The sequence below is a fragment of the Hesperophylax consimilis genome, chromosome 4, assembly GCF_061612785.1.
Source record: "Hesperophylax consimilis isolate HC1 chromosome 4, BYU_Hcon_1.0, whole genome shotgun sequence".
NCBI classification, from domain to species: domain Eukaryota; kingdom Metazoa; phylum Arthropoda; class Insecta; order Trichoptera; family Limnephilidae; genus Hesperophylax; species Hesperophylax consimilis.
Genome location: NC_142839.1, coordinates 7,533,821 through 7,553,906, shown reverse-complemented (window position 1 = coordinate 7,553,906; position 20,086 = coordinate 7,533,821). Strand labels below are relative to the sequence as shown.

The 20,086-nt window shown below is 32.9% G+C and overlaps 1 protein-coding gene across 1 annotated transcript in view; it reads right to left on the bottom strand.

Annotated features, from left to right (window-relative positions):
- LOC149424123 (uncharacterized) overlaps window positions 1–20,086 on the bottom strand; it is a 191,811-nt gene that overhangs the window by 10,137 nt on the left and 161,588 nt on the right. The window contains exons 3-4 of the mRNA XM_089631038.1: window positions 10,867–11,530; window positions 5,687–5,732 (exon numbers count right to left, since the gene is read on the bottom strand). Coding sequence (XP_089487164.1) covers window positions 5,687–5,732; window positions 10,867–11,530 — 710 coding nt within the window. The remainder of the gene's footprint in view (window positions 1–5,686; window positions 5,733–10,866; window positions 11,531–20,086) is intronic.

The window sequence follows — 20,086 nt, the reverse complement described above, 5'->3', positions numbered from 1 at the left end:
TCTCAATGCATATCTTGTCTTTTTTATTTCCGAGAAATCCTTAGATACGTACAACAAATTTGCTGTCTTTGATAAGTCTGAAGTCTTAAAATGAAATCAGGCGTATAACTACGTAGCTGTCAGACACTTGTTCCAGCAGAATAAATTGTCTGATGTCCAGACACCAGTTTATTTATATTTAAGTCAAAAAATAAACAGATGAAATAATCATAATATATCTGGTGGCTGGATATCAGACGATTTATTCTGCTGGTACAAGTGTCTAATAGCTACGATAAATACGATATATACAGTGGCCAAGTGACAAATTTTTTTGATTTTTTTTTTTGTTATAGCCGCCTTTCAAATAATGCATTCAAATAGTGTAACCACAAAATGAATAAGCAGACTGACATATGAAAATCTCCAATGAAATTTAATATTTCATTTTTAACACTGTACAAAATATTTTTAGAAATTTCGCCTGTGGCGCTATTGATTTACCACTAATATGTCTCAAAATGTCGTTTTATTTAAAAAATAGCTGTTTTTATTTATTTTTTATTTGGTACAATATTTTTTACATTTCAAAGTTTTCCAGTAATGTTGGCCTCACTGGGTGGCTTGGCCGTGCTGAGGCCTTCATTTTATAATATGAAAATATAATCTACATAATAGATTTAAAATATAATCTGGTGTGTTTGTGAGTGATGTGTGTTTATATTGGTTTTGTGTGTTACGTGTGGGTTTTATTTTTATTTTATGCTATGAAATTTTGGTAATATTGTCTTTTTTGTTCTTCAATCCATTTTGTAATCGTGTGTGTGAATTTATTTTTACTTTCCTGAATTTTAATTTCAAGTTTTACACTGTTGAAAACTTTTATAGCATAGTATTGGTAGTGTCTTTGTCCAAAGCTTGAAATATTTATTTATTTGTAAATATAACATAATTCATACAAATAATTAATATTTTATTGTTACAACGTTAAACAATATGTACTAAGAAATGAAAAATCAAATGTGTTTATAAACGGACATTTTAACACCTAAATCAGTGTCCCATAATCCCGGATGATCATCATCAAGTCCACATCATGTCCCAGGTAACATCCTTCAGTTAGTTGCTACAAAAACTTTTACTTCTGCCTTCTGCGCTGCTCGGAACGGTTAGTATTATTTAATTACCTGGTTGTCCTCCTGAATGCCTACTGTCCTCAATTACCCCTCTCCCCCCAGAAGGAATGAGCCCTAAGATGTCATTATTATACTCAATTAGCCCCGGCCTCCCCGATGCCCGCTGGCAATGGCGGGCGAATCACAAAGATCGTATTTTACGTCGTATCGGTGATCTTCGTACTAAAATTGACATCGCTTTGATCTGGGAATAATCTTATGTGATTGTTGAATTATTTATTTCCAACACGGGAGACTTGTGGTTTCAACCCAAAATTACCTGTAAAAATATTGCTAGCAAGTAAAAGACACACAATCAATGAAAGGGAGTAACATTTTGTGTGTCAAAATGTGTCAAGTGTTGAAAAACATTTTCATGCTTTGCGAAGTGGCTTTACTTAATGTAATCAGGGCTTGGACATTAAATAAATGATCTGATAAATGAAATTTTATGCTCGGGTTATTTTTACTTCGAGAGGGTATTATTTGAAAAAATATATTTGAGTTACTGAAGTTAACTTTTACCCTATTTTTTATTTGACGTCCTTGTTTAAGGGTATAGTTGAATAATGAATAAACATCATGCGTGTAATTAACAGTAGGTAGGTATATACTAGATACAGATCTGACGACCTCCTTGGTCGAGGGGCAAGGCTCTCTGCTAGCAAGCCAGGGGTCGCGGGTTCGAATCCCGGCGTGCGCAAGTAAACTTTATTTGACTAATTTGTGTTATTTCACAATTTACTTATTTAAAATAATGGTGACCGGATAAATCATCACAATGATAACTCATCACATCTTTAAAAATTTATAAAAAATCTTGGAAAGTGATGAATCAAAAACTTTATTAACTGGGTTAGGTAGGTTAGGTTAGGTTAGGTTAGGTTAGGTTAGGTTAGGTTAGGTTAGGTTAAGATTAATTTTTTTTTCATCGTAGAAAATGACTTTATATCACTTTTCAAAGGTGTGTTGAATTGTCACTGTGCTTGAGTTATCATGGAACCTAAAATAATATAAAGTATAGTTGCGTTAGGTTCAAGAGTGGAAGAAACTCTAAGTATCGCCCTGGTGTAAAACCACAATTCAGAATTGAAACGTTGCTTGAAATGGCTTTGGCCGTATTTGGTAACCAGATCTAATTAGCCAATTACTTTCCCATCTCCTTCCCTTCCCCACTAAATTCAGCCCCACAACATAATCCATTTGGGGATTCCTTAGTCTCAATGGCTATAGAGGGTTGAGAGCAGTTGGGACTCTTGTGCGGTTTTCATACAAAAATAAAAAAAGAGAACATTTTGGTTTTAATTATTTTTTAAATACGAGGAAATTAGAGACACACTTTTTTTGGATGCGAGATCTACATACTGTCCACAAAACTACTAGCAGTGCAGTGCTGTACATCATTATAATTCAATGAATTTTTTAAATGGTCAGTTGCATAATGTGTGGATATAAGAACACACCTTAAAATGTTAAAACATTACAAATAGTCTGAACATCTTCCATCATTAAATGATTTAGATGATTGATTTCTGCGTTCTACCTTTACAAATTACTTTCCGGCTAAATCATTTATCATTTGGAAATGAAGAGATTAAAAGCAACTTCAGGCTGGGCTACTTTTAACATCACCTATCAATCAGCGATCAAATTATTAGTTTGATTAATTGAAACGATAAAAAATAAAACATAATGTGTTTTTACCCCATTTTTAACCACCGATTTAATACAATATTTGTAGCTGAAATAAACTATTTATTTGGAATTTCTAAACTAATTATTGTTTTAAGATAAGTTTTTAAACCAATGCTTATTGCATGAATAAAGTATGTTTTTTAAGACAGCAAGTAAATAAATTTATTAATTATGTAATATCGACCAATAAATGAAATTATTGTTAATTCCTAGGGTTTTACATTCACATAAACATTATTTGTTTAGATCGTTGTAACATACTAATATTGTCAACGAATGGGCAAGCAACGAAGCTGAACGATACCTTCTTGTTCAATAATTGCAAAATTCTTTACAATGAAATGAAGATAACCAATTTTGTTTACACCACTATTTCAAATTAAAATGTTAAATGTTTTTTCATCAGGATACAAAGTATACTTAAAATTTAGACATAATTGTAAACAAATATTAATATTACAATAACCGGTGATTATAAAATAAATAAAATTATTATGTAAAATAATTATTGTTATATATGTTTTTAAATTATAAAAAAAACTTTAAAAATTGAATAATACAATCAAGGAGCAACCCTAATGCCTAAATAACAAAACAAAAAAATATTATGAAACAAAGGTAGGTAGGTAATGTGAAAATAAATTTGTGTGATTGACTATTTATAATTTCTAAAATATCAAAGTTATGTACTTGTAATCTCATTACATTTTTGTGAAAATTTTAATTCTTTATTTATGTCAAAAAATGATACGTTCTTCACAAAGAAAAAAGAGTATTGCTAACTTATTACGAATCTCTTCAAATTATTCGAAATCAGGGAAAAATTGGATCGCAAGTCCTTATTGAATAGGTTTACCTTTAAACATTTAGTAAAATACAAATGTATTATCACGATGTCGGAACACGTGTTCATAAAAATCCTTATATTTTCGTATTTCGTCTTTATATATTATCAAGACAAATACAGGTACACAAACACGATATGCTAGGAATTTACTAAAAAAATATCAGTAAATGGCTTGCAATCCCGTTTTTAAACGCATTACCAATAATTTGAAGAGATTCTTAATAGATTAGCAATACTCGTACATATTTTTCTCCGTGTTCGTTCCGTATGACTTACCTTCACGCGAATAGTTGCGTACCATCATAGACGCAATTGATTGCGAAAATTATGGAATTGTACAAAAAGGTCACTCGGTTGCATGTCGGCAAAGTACAATAAACTAACTTCGAATCTATTACACTATTATTTTCATAAAAACATGATTTAAACACAAATTGAGCGACGGCATTTCTGTCAGAGACAACTTGCTGGCTATACTAATCACACCGGTGACTCGTCCCATGTAATTATTAAATTATTCATAATAATTATCAGCAGTGGTGTGCGTGATTTTATTCTTATTTAGCGGCAGTGGCGTGTGATGAGTTTTTATTATAATAATTTAAGTTTTTTAAAACATTTTTTTACATGTTTTCGTACCAAAATATATTTACAGTTACAGTACGAGATGAATAAACCTATGTTTTTTTTTGTTATTGTAATCAAGTTTAATTTTTAGAAGTCAATTTCGATTTTTAGTTGTTTCTTTTATTTAAAAATAAATATAATTCCATTTATAATTATTTTGTTTTTGTTTATCTTGTTCTGCTGTGTAATTATTACTAAGCCTGGCAGCTGTTTTGCCCTCTGAAGGCATTATCAAACTGTCCAGTTTATATAAGTAAACTTATATTTAACAATAATAATTCAATAATAATATTGAATTTATAAAAGAAAAATCAAAATTTTTAATGAACTTCTACAAATTAATCTTTATAACAATAATTAAATAGTTTGTTTATAAAATACATTTATTTATAATAATATATAGTTCCACCGCATAACGTGTTCATATATTTTTTCTTTTATAAATTGAATAATAATATTATGAAATACACAAAAAAAAAACAAAAATCATATAAAAAATATCTGATGGAGTTCTTATGCAGGTTGTAATTGCAGATGTCTACTTATGCAAGATATCATGACATAATATATGTATCAACAAGACAGGAGAATTTTTTCATCACAAAATCAACGAAAAAGTCACACACTCAGATAAATAATCTAGATATGACATGTCAGATAAATAATATATACATGAATTAATAACAAAGACTGAAAACTGTGTTAAAAATATCACATTTTACATTTTTGACATCGAACACGATGAACGAATTGTGTTTATTCTTTCAACTATTCAACGGGTCAATTTTCGGATCAATTAAGATTAGGTTTCATTTCAATATTGCAATTTATATCACAACACTCTCTTTGACTCCATTTCAAAGAATATATATTTTATGTTTAATCGAACCATACACTGAATGAATGATAGACTTCAGAAATGCCTTCCATGTAGATTTCAATGGAAACCGATGTTGCCACTGACTGCCTTCCTTTTGATTCTAGTCCGTCCAGCATCTACTCTCTCTCTATCTCTTACACTACCTGACATTGTAAACCGCCATTAAATTAGAAAGAAATAAAAAAAAATTACGATGATAATGAAACGAACTTCTGTATTTGAAATTTAAGCGAAGAATGGTCAGACTTGGATCACGATAGATGACCACATTGCATTTCTTGTATTTTTCTTTATGCTGTGCTACCATAGAATAAAAAATCCTGCTTATTATAAATATGTTTTGTACTTCAAAGGAAGTTTACCTTTTACTTGCAAGCAATATAACCTATCAGTTTCATTTTCGAACGGGTAAGCTTTTAAAATGAGAAAAAACATTGAAATTTATGAAGAGCTGTCTAATATTATTAAGAATTGTGTATTTACCTGTATTCTTGCTTCTGTCAGACCAATTTTCATTGCGAGCTCCTCTCTGAAAAAAAATGTACAAAACATATAAAATCGTGCATTTATAATTTTGAATCATTGATCAATTCTATTTTAACATGACATTAAAAACATTATATTACAATAAAAAATTTTATGACAGTTGGAAAAAATATATTTAAAAAGTACAATCAATACAAGTAACAAACGTCTATTTATATATTATTCCTTCATTCACCACTCGAAGAGACTCCGGTTTCCTTCAAGACGAGATGAACTGTAGGACTACAGATCTCAGATTGAGTTTCACAATACCTGAATATTCCCACAGAGAGACGAGAGATGTTGGAGAATGAATCATCTAGTAATTATTATTATCGGGTCATAACTGACCGACTGTCTTGTACTGTCGTTAAGACGAAGCTTAACGATAAATCACTATTTTAGAATTTTTACTACAAATAGGTTTACATTGTGAATAGATTGAAGCTTTTTCTATCGTCTCGTTAGTATAGAATTAAAATAAAATTGTTGATCACTTTATTAAAAATTTAATCGTAAACCACTAAAAAATTTTATTTTCACTCTAATTTTGTGGACGCATTCAAGTTAAAACTTAAAAAAAACATTATTATGGCAAAGATTATTTGTGACAGTTTTTCTTGATTTATTTTAATTTCTCTTTATTTTAAAATTTTCACAAAATAAATAAATATCACTTTTTTAATGAAATCGACGTTTCTACACTTCGTTTGTCAAACGATTTTTGTGCCTATTACCTAAAGTTGTGGTGATATAAGGCAGACTAAGAATATACACATTTTTGACTAGTGGCATTCTCTTAACCGTTGGCACATACTTTGAAATTTGTTTAATTCAAATTACATCAGTTTTATATGAGTTTTCTCAGGTTTATTATTTGAATGCGAAATTTAATATCAACTATAAAATATAGTATTTTGAATGACATGATCGATAAACGCTAAAAGTTGTCCTATTATCCTCCACTAAACAAAAAGTATCCTATTTTCTATAAAGCTTTATCTATAATTGCCTCCATTCTGTTCAACATCTCATCTCTTCTAAATCTGAACCCGATTCCAATCTTCAATGTATTTATGAAATTAGCCTATTTAAATGTAATTAATACAAAAATTCATCTTCCCTCTATCTTTAATTCGAAATGATGGCCCAGAAAAAATAGAAAATAAAACGTGGTTCTCTAAGTTTGGTGACATAGCCAGGTTTGAGAAATAAACTTTACTGGCGCACACCGGGATTTGAACCTGCGGCCTCTTGATTCTCTTTTGAGAGCCCTCGACCACGGAGGACAGCTTGAGCAGAAAATTGATTTCAATTAATGTAATTTGGCGACATTATTGTTCTTTCAAATTGAAAATCCGAAAAGTTTTTTAATAAAATTATTTAATCATTTTCAAATTGAATTGTATACGTAAATATATTGTAATGTTGATATCGATGATTCACGATTGAAGATAATTTATTAGATGGATAGTATCGAGTGCCTTGAGAGTCTGTGCAGTGTGTAGGTACATGCAGATGGGCAAAGTGGCGGTGATAAAATCACTGGTGATAATTTAGTCAATTTCCTCAATGCCCAACGCCAATCGATTACGAAAACGCATCGATTCAAAGTTGAAATGACCACAGGGTGGTTGCACGTGATATTGAAATTTTAAATAATCAGCCAATAATCAGCTAAAAGTGTTACAAAAATTTTTCTACTTTAAAATTATCTATAATTTTATCATTTTATAATATTCAGGCGAGTAAATGAACAATAGATTTGAATTTTTTTTACAAATAATAATAAATTATTATTTTGTATCTTTAAATGTTCTGTTCTACAGTAGTATACGTCACATTTTCTTCTTCCCTTTCCTACTAAGTTGTTTTAAACATTCACATTTAAATAGCTCGGTAAGCTGTCTAACAATTATATTTGCCAATTTTAAAGACCGTCATAAATAACATGCGTATGGTTGGTATTTGTAAGAATTGGCGAACCATATCAAATAACTGGTGACCGGATAAATTATCACAATGATAATTCATGACATCTTTAAAAAGTTATATAAAGTCATGGAAAGTTATGCAATAAAAACTTTATTAACTGGGTTAAGTAGGTTAGGTTAGGTTAGGTTAAAAAAAATTTTTCACCGTATCTAATGACTTTATTTCACTTTTTAAAAGTGTGTTGAACTGTCACTGTGTTGAGTTATCATGAAACCGCCGTAGTTGGGTGTTGGGACGCGGTAGTCAGACTTTTTTTATAAGTTGTTCGCACTCGCTCCAGCCATGTTTGGTGTCAGAATCTGAATTGCCTAGCAACTATTTCCCAACCATCACCTCCCCTCTCCGTCTCTTCCCCTACCCCTAAACTCACATAATAGATACCCCAATTTATGAATGATATCTTGAGATGTAAATTATAAAAACTTCCTAAATTATTACGAACTTCCAGTAAATCAAACTCATCTATTAAAAGTTTGGCACAAAACATTCTGATTACACTGTGAAACAAATCCATGTGAAAATCAAGTGTAATTGTGCTGGTAGGAATAATGTAATGGCTTGTAGCAGTAGAATCATGAGACCTAGAAGACTGAAAGTACTGTACTGCAAGTACATATCTCTTTCTACTTACCAGTACCTCCATCAGCGGAGATACGTGATCTATGGCCATACTGTACCACTGGCCACATTGCCTACCACACAAGTAATTACTTACATATCACAAGCCTCAGCGTCCATTCTGGACCTACGTATACACATACGTACCATATGTACCAACCATAGGAAATGAAAACAAAGAAAGATATGCGACTATCGCCAGACTAGCTACGAACAAACTACACGGACTATCAAAGCAGCTGAATCTATGAAAGTTATTCGTCTAGATGCGATGTCTAGATAGAAAACAATGGATTATGTCGCTTTGCTAAAAGCGAATTAAAGTAGTAGGGGTTAACGATGTTGGCGCTAATAAAGTTAAATAACGTTTCTATACCATCAATAATATATTCTGGTACGTGTTCTAAAAAAAAAGCAAAATACACAACCATAAAACCAGAGCAAACAGACAAGCTAAATATACCTAAGTGTAATACTACTTTTGGACAAAGAAGTTCTGAATATTTAGCTGTAAATCAACAAAATCCCACCTTTAATTACTACATTAAGTCCAGCAAATCTTAGCAAGGAATTATCCGAAAAAAAACTGCCTTTTGTTTTAAAAGTCTTAGAAGTTACTGAAAATACCCTAACCTAGCCTTGGAGTAAAATAAAAGCCGGTAAAACTCCTCCATTCAAGAAATAGCTTCAGCACAAATCTTTTTTATCTGTTTTTTTATACATACATCTTACATATCTTCTAAGTAATATACAATGATAAATATTATTTTCTCCTTTTTTTCGATTATACGTGTACCAATCATTATATTTTATCATAGTACCTATCTACTAGATCAATACCTATTTTTTTAAATACTTATTCATAAGCCTTCTGGTGTTTATCTGTGGACATATATACTTTTTAATGTTGGTCTCCCTCGAATGTCTTTAGTTGTGCGGATTCTAGACGGTTCTTAATTATCATCCATCCGAATTTGGCACTTGACTATAGGTTTATTTTAATTATTTAATTTTTTATTTCTTTCGCCAATCTCATCATTGACGACTTTCGTTTGTTTTTGCCAGTCATGGATGTCATCCGATGGTATTGGAAAACCTACGGTTATCTGGTCATGCCAAGTAAAATTTGATTAGAGTGAGGAGATTGTGATTAATATTGTATGTAATGTCGGTTACCTTTGTCTGGTTCCTGATACACTCATTAACCTTTCTGTTTCGCAAGTAGTTTCATAGAATTGCTATTTCCATCGCTCTTTGTGTGATGGCTATTATCTTTAGTAATACCAAGTTATTTGAGTTGAAATGCAAATTGTTTACCCTCTATTAGCAATATCGCATTCTGCCAACATTTGTGCGCATAAAAAACATTTTTAAAACTATAATTTAATCGAATTCTTCGTTCATAAAATTACATCGGGAATTTATTAAACTCCCTCATTTAAATGAATCTGTCTTTAACTGTGCTCATTTCTTGCACCATATTATGAAACGGTGATCGGCATAACGCAAAGTTTCTTTAGACTTCCTGTTCATAGGTCAAAATCAAGCCATTAATGGTGAACTATAAAACAATTTTTTTATATTTATTCATTTGATGAACCTTTCTTAGTTATTACCACAATTGTGTAATTACCTACAATGACAGAAATGTAGACTTTGACGTAAATAACTATATTCTTACCTCAGTCGGTCGGGAGCAGCTGGTATTCAATATTTCTCATGCTTCTTGAGAATCCGAACTTCTCAAAGTCGGGGCAATTATATGTGATTATTTATATTAGAAGCATCCAGCATCGGCTACAGCGGTCACCGAGTCATTGTGTCGATTGCGGAATAGTAATTGGTAATTGATGATTGCTGTGTGTAATTGAATAATCATCGTGTTTCGTGCTCTATGAATCTTAATCTACCACGGTGGTTTACGGTGAGTCACCATCATTATTTCATGATTATGCAGCGGTGTGGTAATTCAGAACTATGCTTTGTGGACTACAATTATTTTCGAACAACGATTTTACGAATATTTAATACTCAATAGGTGAAGGCATTCATTGTAAGGAGCCGGAACATTATAGACACACCATAAGAGGTTAAAAGTTAGCAGGCTTTGAACGACGCTTCAACAAGAATTTTTACTGATTGAATTTTGAAATAAAAAATAAATCTTTATTTCATCTTTATTTTTTAACAATCAAATGGATATGTCAAAGCAAAGAGAGCTGAAAAATACGTTGGTCTAGATTTAACAGATGGAAAATCTACGCACATGACGCTAGAGCTCAATTTTCTAGAGATGTCATTGTTTCAGAACAGTTTTTTTCTGTTTTATAGTCTGATACCTGCATATGTCAAAATTTATCATTATCATTCCATTATTGTGATTAATTTTTCAGTTTCAATGCCATTTGGGATTCCTCCCCCTTCAGCCAACGTTTCGTTATTATTGCTTTTCATTTGAATCAATCGTTAAAGTTTTTTTAAATTTCATTTTTGAAAACAAATAAACTGATAATATTGAAACTTACCTAGTAAACACATCAGGATAATGCGTCCTTGCGAAGGCTTTCTCAAGTTCCTCCAGTTGGAAGCTCGTGAAGGTCGTCCTGTATCGTCTTTGTTTTCTCTTCGGAGCAAACTCATCCATCTCCCCATCGCTGTTGGTATCAGAGGGATTGCTGTGGGTGCTGCCGGGAGGACCGGACCTCTCTCCGGGAGAGTGCATTCCATGGTGCACATCCGGAGGCGTATGGATGCGATGGTCCATGGGAGAGCTGTGCGACCGGTGGTTATCATGCGGAGAGTTCATGGAGCGATGGTTATCAAGCGGCGAATTGATGGAGCGGTGGTTGTCAAGCGGAGAATTGATGGAGCGATGGTTGTCAAGCGGCGAATTCATTGAGCGATGATCATGAGGGGAATGAATCGTGCGATATCCTTCGCTATTATGCGGCGAGTGGATGTTCCGTCTCACTTCGTGCGGGGAGTGAAGCATGCTGCTGTTGTTGTTGCGATGGTCGCTCTCGGGCGGTGAGTGCAAAGAACGGTGGATGTCCGGCGGCGAGTCGGAAGTGGGTGGCGGCCGGGGGGAGGCCTCTTCCGGCTTGGCCTCCTCGGATATGCCCATGGCGGGGGAGGAGGGTATCGTGGTGAGGAGGGGATGGAGTCGGGTCTGATTTTGCACCAGGAACTCTGAAAGAAGAGAAAACATCAAATAAGTATTTAATTCGAAATAGAACAAGACATAAGTAGGAACGAAACCAGGATCTCATTTATTACCGGGACAGTAATACAAAATATGATGTTTCATCGTTTTCATGTTTCGTTTAGATTTCTTAGTATTATCCCCTTCTTCAATGAAGAATTTATTTATTTAAATAAAATTTTAACGTGTTTGTAAGATTTCATGTTTTATTTTTATATATTCCATATTAAATTTATAAAATACAGTTTATTTCTAACATTAAAAAAATCTTAGAATGACAGTATATATGTGTAAGCATACAAGTAAACGTGCAGTCATACTCTCTGTCTGTTTGTAACTCGGATTCAATGAATTCTAGATATGGGATTTGATTTTCAAAATTGGAATTGAGATACGCGATAAAGTAGGTACCAAAATGAATATTTAATTTAAATAATAAGTCTTTATGTGATGTGGTTTTTTTAATGATATTTTGACGGACGTCCCAATTCTTCAAGACTCATTCGAAATGTAAATTTCTGATCGTCCCTTGAAAGGCAATAATACTGAGAAAATACTTTTTTTATAAATACTTTCAGCTTTACAATCATGATATATTATATAAATAAAAATGGAGACCAGCGGCGAAAACCTAAATTAATATTAAAAGTTAAAATATTTAAACTAATAACTATTGTGTAGATACTATAATACATTAAAACGTTTGCAGATAAACTTAGTTATTTCGTCACTAAAATTCAATCAATTTAAATGTACAAATTATAGCAACTTTACACAATTGTTATTTCATAAACTCCGTAGAATTTCAGAAGGTTAAATTTACGAGGCGGCGGTAATCCAAGCAAGCATTGGCCCCTTTTATTCCGCAAATAACAACTATCATGTGACAGGCAACCGCCAGCTTACTGCCTTTTTCACTTATCATAATTCCGCTTGATTACCCGTGACATTTACATGTAAACGATTAAGAAGATAATATGAACGGATAAGTCATGTAAAAACGGGGTTAATACGTCTTAATACGAAACGTGCGTGCGCCGGTATATTTGACCACAATTTAATGCATCAGTTCCGCGTCAATTACCTCCTGCATCTTCCCAAATTGTGTTTTTGTTGTCCTCCGGTTTACTGGCGTCATTAATGGTTATAAACGCGTTTATATTTAAACAATTTAATGGCGGACTTTTTACTAACAAATAGATGCAGTCCCAATTATTTGACCCCTTCAGCGGCACGCAATGTTAGCCGGTGTAAACGTTGCAGCGTTTTACAATGTAAGCGATGCAAAAACACACTTTCAATAAATGCAGTATACCAGCACTAAAGCACTTGCTCTTCAACATATCTGAAAATTAATATAATTTCTGAAATATCATATGCTTAAGTAGTTAACATACTGGTCGTTCGTGATTGTTTTAAAATGTTTACATAAAATTCTTCTCACACGTCTTGCAGGAAAACTAAAAAGACAGAAGATACTAAAATGATGACGTTACTTACGCCTCTCTCTGGAATTACTATTCTAAGCTTAGTTAATATCACATTAAGACGATTCTAAATGTTACAATCAAAAAGTTACAAATCAAATAAAATCTGTTTCAAAGCAAATTGAGTTAGAGGAAGCTGATTCGATTTTTCTCAAATATGCCTGCAAAGAAATCCTTAACGTAAAGCTAGATTTTATTGCGTATATGATAAAATATACACATTGTCGGAAAACTCGTAGGATAACCGAAAAACTGGTGAATACAAATCACATAGTGAACTAAAAAAAACTTTTTTTTATTTAGCATTTCGACTTTTTCTCTTTTTTCAGCAACTAAAGGGTTAAAAAAAGATTTTGGAGCCGAGTCTAGATATTAACTCCCAAGCGATTGATTTTCTTCCATTTTGGTACAAAAATTCCAACATAAACGAAAGATCAAATCAAAAAAGTTATGCCACAAAATTGACTCAAAATTTTATGTAGATTCAGCAGTTTCCCACTTTTACTACGAGTTTCTGGACACCATGTATAATTAAAATTTAAAAAATCAATATCAAGTAAACGAACAGCTCTCCTACAAGTTATAAATTAATATTCCGATGTGGATAAACCGGTAGAATATTATTAATATTTGATTATGTATGTTTTGAAATCTGTTTTAGCATATTCGTGTAGTATTATTTGTTTTTGTTACTTATAATACCTAAAAGGATAACTAAACATATTACAAAGATGAGATGCTAATACTGAACAAAGATCAAACAATCTCCTCTGTCTATTTCGTTTATCCATCCACGAGACAATGTAATAATAAATTAAAATCCTTAATGTCATGAAACAGTTTGGAAAGGCTTGGTCGCTTCTCGATTGGCCGGTGTCGCGTTATTAACCCCAGGTAATTGCTGAACAGGTAAATTAGTAACGGCATACTAGGACAGGTGTTTGGTACTGAGTCTGTGGAGCTCCGCCAGTAGTGATAACCAGAGGCGGTTTCTCGGTTTGTGCATTTGTGCTTTGCACTGCATGTCTTCAATTTATGATCCCAATCATCGATATAAGAAAATACGGCTCCAGTCATAATTCTTGCCATGTCATTATTTGAGCTATCTTCTAGTACAAGACTCAAGTGCAAGCGCAAAATAGTTGTGCATATTTCGTTGTGCACAAGAATTTACGGCATCGGTATACATCTCGGCCCGCTGAAACCATGATATGAGTGAGACAGATTACGCTCATCACAGCAAATCACGTGTTGGAGCAGTGCCGATATATAACTCATTCCATGCACTATCGACACATGCGCGAAGAGCCTTGAAGGCAAGTGAATTTTTCATGACTTTGATCATTCGTAATCTAATAATATTAGCGCTACTAAATTCACACTTTAGCACTCGCACTGGGTGAATTTAAACTGTTTCGCGTGTCATTTACTCTGATGCTTTTGTGAACGCTGACGGAGCGGTTTTATTTATTAGTAAGTATAAATGTTACTTAGTGGAGTGAAATAATTGCAGTATTGATTAGCTTGCTAAAACCTATATTACACACTAGGTACATTTTAAAAGTGAAATATACTGCTGACAATTTCAGACATGAGCCGCCTCTGGTGCTAACAGCAACATACAGCACTAGTGGTGCTATCCACTACCTACTGTTGCCAGTAGCTGGTGCCTACCCGACTAAACCTACCTATACTGTCTGCTTTACGATACTAGAACCATACCTGCCCGAGGCTTGGATAATTAGTTTAACTGAAATACAATATTGCAAGCGGCTTGATAAACTGTAGAAAAGAGATCGCTTGTTATGTTTTGAACAATAATGGGATTACGACTGGAGGAGGTGAAAGCTATTTTTGGTTGCTAAACGGAGCGGGTTAGTAAATGATTAATGAGAAATATGCAGATACTCGTATTTTACTACAAAATAACTAACTGTGACACGAGTTCCAACACTGAAACAATGGCATCCCCGTTTAGGGAATATTTTGAGCCTGTTCCTGGAGTTTCAGAAAGGGAAGAGAAGTGGAAGGCGTGTCTGTTCGGTCCAGAAGTACCGAATATAGAAGATACAAGAAAGTCCTTTTAAGGACTACGTTACGCGGGTAAACTGAGAAAATTATTCTACATCTTACACCCATGAAAACCTTACCATAACATATATATCAATTCACAATTGCTAATTGATAATTAAGTCAATCAGACTTGGTAACTTAATTATCTCACGGCTTGACCTTCTTTGTCTTTCTACGATAAAATATTGTTCAACTTAACAACTTCCTGCATATTTGAAATAATAACATGTTCTTGTAATATACATTTGTATTAACACAGGCATTGATATTATTGAGTAAAGAGAACACTCAATAATTACATATTTTAAACCTCGTAATTATTATAAGATGAATCGTTTGTATCTTCAGATAATATTAGTGTCAGAAATTACGATACAAATGTTTCTTTTATTTATTGGGCACATTATGTTATTTAATTACCTCGTCAAATTAAGGGTTCCAAATGCCTTTTTTACATTAATTCCACACAGGCTTTGAGGAAAATAATTTCCCTCGGGGTCTAAAAATTTGTGGATAAAGTGTGAGTGAACTTTTTAAGTAAGGGAAGGAAAGGTAGGAAGGAAATTGTGAGAAAGAAAAAGTGTATGACGATTGGGTAGGTTAGGTTAGGTTAGGTTACATGAATTGTTGACTGAATGGTTGACGTGAATCTGAGGGCCAGTGTGTCCAGAAGTATTGCAGTGGCACGCATTTTTTAATCTCTCACCAAAGGTTGACAAAAAGTAATCGTGTTGAATGTCGAATGCGACGCGAATGCCTTTCTTTGATTCGGAACCAACATTATCTTATCCTGTGTTACAGTACTGGCTAACCGTGTAACCTTTATTCTGCGTTAGATTGGGTTGGAATAGTATGGTTGTGGTTTAGTCTTTCTGTGCAGAAAGAGAAACAATAGCGTGTGTTGCTTTTACGTCCAACAGACGGAGCTATTTAAAAAAAAAGTTTTTACCTGTCGCAAGTGACATTTATATAATATGGGTATTTAAAAACACACACGTATTCGAATGCAAAGTTGTGTAAACATTTCAAAATAGGCGAAGAACTATCGGAGATTAAAGATTTTGAACAAACCAACATTTACATTTTTATTTATATAGATACATAATACGATAGTAACACGTTGAACGTATCGTTTACTATGTCTAAATATAATATTTCATTTCGCATGCATTTTTTAACCTCCCACTAAAGGCTGACAAAAAGTAATCGTGTTGAATATCGAATGCGACGCGAATGCCTTTCTTGCTCATTCAGAACCAACATTATCTAATCCTGTGTTACAGAACTGGCTGACCGTGTAACCTTCATTCTGCTTAGGCCGCATTGTATTCTACCATCAATCGTCATGGACTGACAAATCATCAATGTCTTTTGCAGCAGGAAGTTCAACACTTTGTAGTGGAATGAGAACTGTTGATTGAATTACTCAATGTATTTTTTATGTTCTGCAAACGCTGTTGCTGATGAAATGCGGGAATGCAATTATCCCGCTAATTTATTCTTGCGCTAATGAATCGTAATAATAATGTTACAGAGTCTAAAGCAGATAAGTTCTACAATGTTTTTCTTTGATACCTAATGCAGGTAGTAAAAAGTTATATCCTTTTCATAAAAATACATTATTGATATTTCATTTACACAAACATGGCATCCAATTAGGGTTGTTGTGAGGCCGAAGGTGGTGGAGAAAGGAAGGAGATGAGGATGAAAGGATTCACCGAGAAAAAAATCATTTAATAAATAAATAAAAAATTGAATTAGGGCATAAAATAGGTATGCTCTCATGTGTGCATATAACACTACAGATAATTGGATATTAGTCTGGAATCATTTTTATACCACTCCGTTATAAGGAAATGTATTACAAGCACTCAATATATATTTAATCATTGAAGACAATATTAGCGATTCTCAACGAAAATTTTAAACATTAAAAGATATGGTCGCATCGAGGAATTGAACACAGGACCTAAGCATTGTTGGGGCACTGCCCTACCACATGAATTTTCGTTTGAGAATTGCTAATATTGTCTTTAATGACTAAGGACGGGTTGTTTCTTAGAATTTGAACAGTTCATCAAATTTCAAAGATGATTTTCACGTTCTTTGTAGGTTGCAAGTTCTAATATTATTTCAGTTTTGTAAAACGACTGGCCAATAACGATATAACAGAACGTAAATAAAACCTTTACAGAACTTAAAAATTTACTCTGAAATATGATGAATTGTTAAAATTCTGTGAAACAACCCGTCCTAAATGTTACAATTTTAATTTTTACTCATTAAGTTATCAAAAAAAACTTAATATACAAATTACAAGTATAATATATTTTTGAAGAATGTTAAAAAAAAAAATTCTTTCCAATTTAGACAGAATGATAAAAAATAATAATAAAAGATTTGCTCGGCGCAATCCGTCGGTCTATTATTATAAAATGATTCATTCGTATTATAAGTATTTTAAAATACCTTCTCAGTGAACAGACAATATCTAACTCCATATCTGCGTATTTACAGCGTAATATAATTAAAATCGTATTATCTATTAAAACTTTTAATTACATCTAAGGTATTTTATTAATAACATAATACCTTTACAATAATTATTTATTGAAGTAAACACATTACTTCACTCACTCGGTTAGTTATGATTTTAATTGTAAAGATAGCGTTAATAATTGTGTATTTAATCAAAAATTAATATAATATAAATTGCGTATAAAAAGTGCGTAGACATTTGTGAGCCGAAGCGCTAACCGCCTTTATTCGTTATTTTAAATGATTCTTAGTTCGGCTCACAAGTGTATACGCAGCATTAGACAGCGTTATCACAGATTATACTGTCTGTAGGGCTAACCTACTCTGGTGGGAAAGAGTATATTTAATTGCTCCTGAAGAATTTTTTTTTTCGGATATACAGTAAGGGCGTGAGCACACAGAGAGCGGTCAGAGTTCTGCGTTCTAGTGACCGTTGACCGCTCAAGAGTTCCAACGCACACAAGCGGCGTTCAAATTCTCGCGTTCTAGTTTCGTTTGGGTCTTTGCATATGCAACATGTCACTAGAAAGTTCATCATCCGTGAAAATATATTGCTCTTGTGGAGCTTAACAGCTTCTAAAAAGAAAAGAAAGTATTGGGTGCACCCAATCAACACAACGCGAGAAGAACAAGGCGAATTTACTAATAATAAAATTTACTTAAAATTTAAATTTACTAGTAGCAATTTCAAACCAAACTTCGACTTTTTTTTCGCGTTTTTTATAATTTACATCACTTAAATCGTATAACAAACTCCTTTCCCTAACCAATTCAATTAACTTTTCTGTGTTTGTAACCTCAAACATCGCGGCGTTCTGGCGTTCTCTGCCTCGGTGGCAAAAGAACTCTTAGAACGCGACGTTCCGTTTTGACCGCCGCGGTCTGACTGCCCGCTGTGTGCGTTGTTGTTATAGTATCAGTACATTCTAATGAACGCCGAACGCGGAACTCGGAACTCGGAACTCCTGACCGCTCTCTGTGTGCTCACGCTCTTAAGCATCAAAAAAGAAGTCTAGCCTCGTTAACCCGTTTTCCATTACTGTCTGCTATTTTTTCTTTTAAATTTGGTAATTCTTTGTATTTTATTATATGTATTAAAATTTGTTTGTTTGTAATGTACAAGTAATTAAATGTAAAATAAATATTATTATTAAATTCCTAGTCCTGGCTCTGACTGACAACCATTTATTTAATAAGCGTAATTGCGATTGTATTAGAACATGTAGCAGGCGTTCTATTCACGCTCAGTCTGTATTACTGCTGTCTGTACCTGTGCCGCACAGTGGTCGGAATCCTCAAAACACTGCCAAAAGTCAATCAAGTGAGTTAAATGTTATCATGTGTAAGGACAACTCGGGAAACTCTAAAATTTGAGCTTTTGATTTATATAAATCCTACTACACAAGTGATAAAGTAGACCCCAAATTTAAGTTTACAAAAATTGGTGACGTCTCTCTAATTTGTCAACAATAAGCATAAATATTTGTTTTTGAAAGACATTGATCCTAGGGCAAATATTTTATAAATACTTTCTGCTACACAAATCTTACAATTAAATTTATCACGTATCTACGCTAGTTATTACTAAAAAAGATATACATATCATTAGCATTTATTATATTTATTCATTTACTCTAAGCTCACAGCTGTAATATTACATAATCTGCTTAGGTAAAATTTGGGGCAACATATTTTAAGTATTTCCGATAGATAGATGGCAAATAGTAGTTATTTTGATATATTAGTCAAACGATGCTAGTGCTTAAACTTTATTTCCTAAAAATAAAAATAGTTTAACATAAGGAACGTGTTTTAGAAAATACCACAAAACAAAAACACTTTTTGTGTAGATTTTCAAAATTAGTTTTGTCCAGATTTAGCTGATTCTGACCCAGAGTGCAGTGGCGGTCGGAGTGGCGTGTTAGAATCGTAATTAAGTGTTCAAATAGACATAAAAATTATCTTCGAATGATAATTAATCCGTACACAACGAGACAAAACATCCGAGATGGCTATCTTTTGTCGGGCGGAAGAAGTACAATGCATTTTGCATAGAGCGTTGCAGTCGGAACAATTAACTTCACGCAGAAAGTTAATGCAGCATCATTCTAAAACATGTTTGTATTTACAAGCTTAGGATGTACGCAGTTATGCTTTTTATTCATATTAATTGTTGCATTTCAAAAAGGTTCCTGTTTTTTTGTTGTTAATTAACACATTGCCTGCATTATGTAATTGAGTTTAATTGCTGTCATATATTTTTAATTAACTCCACACAGAAGTTCCTGTTTAAAATTATTTCCCTCTGGGCCTATGTAATCTTTGGAGATACTATGTAGAGTGTCTTTTTGGGGAAACGATAAAGTATACTTGAATTTTGAAGATATAGAAGGTATTATCTCCCATAAATAAAAAATCTGACTGATCCATATGTGCAACTTCAAA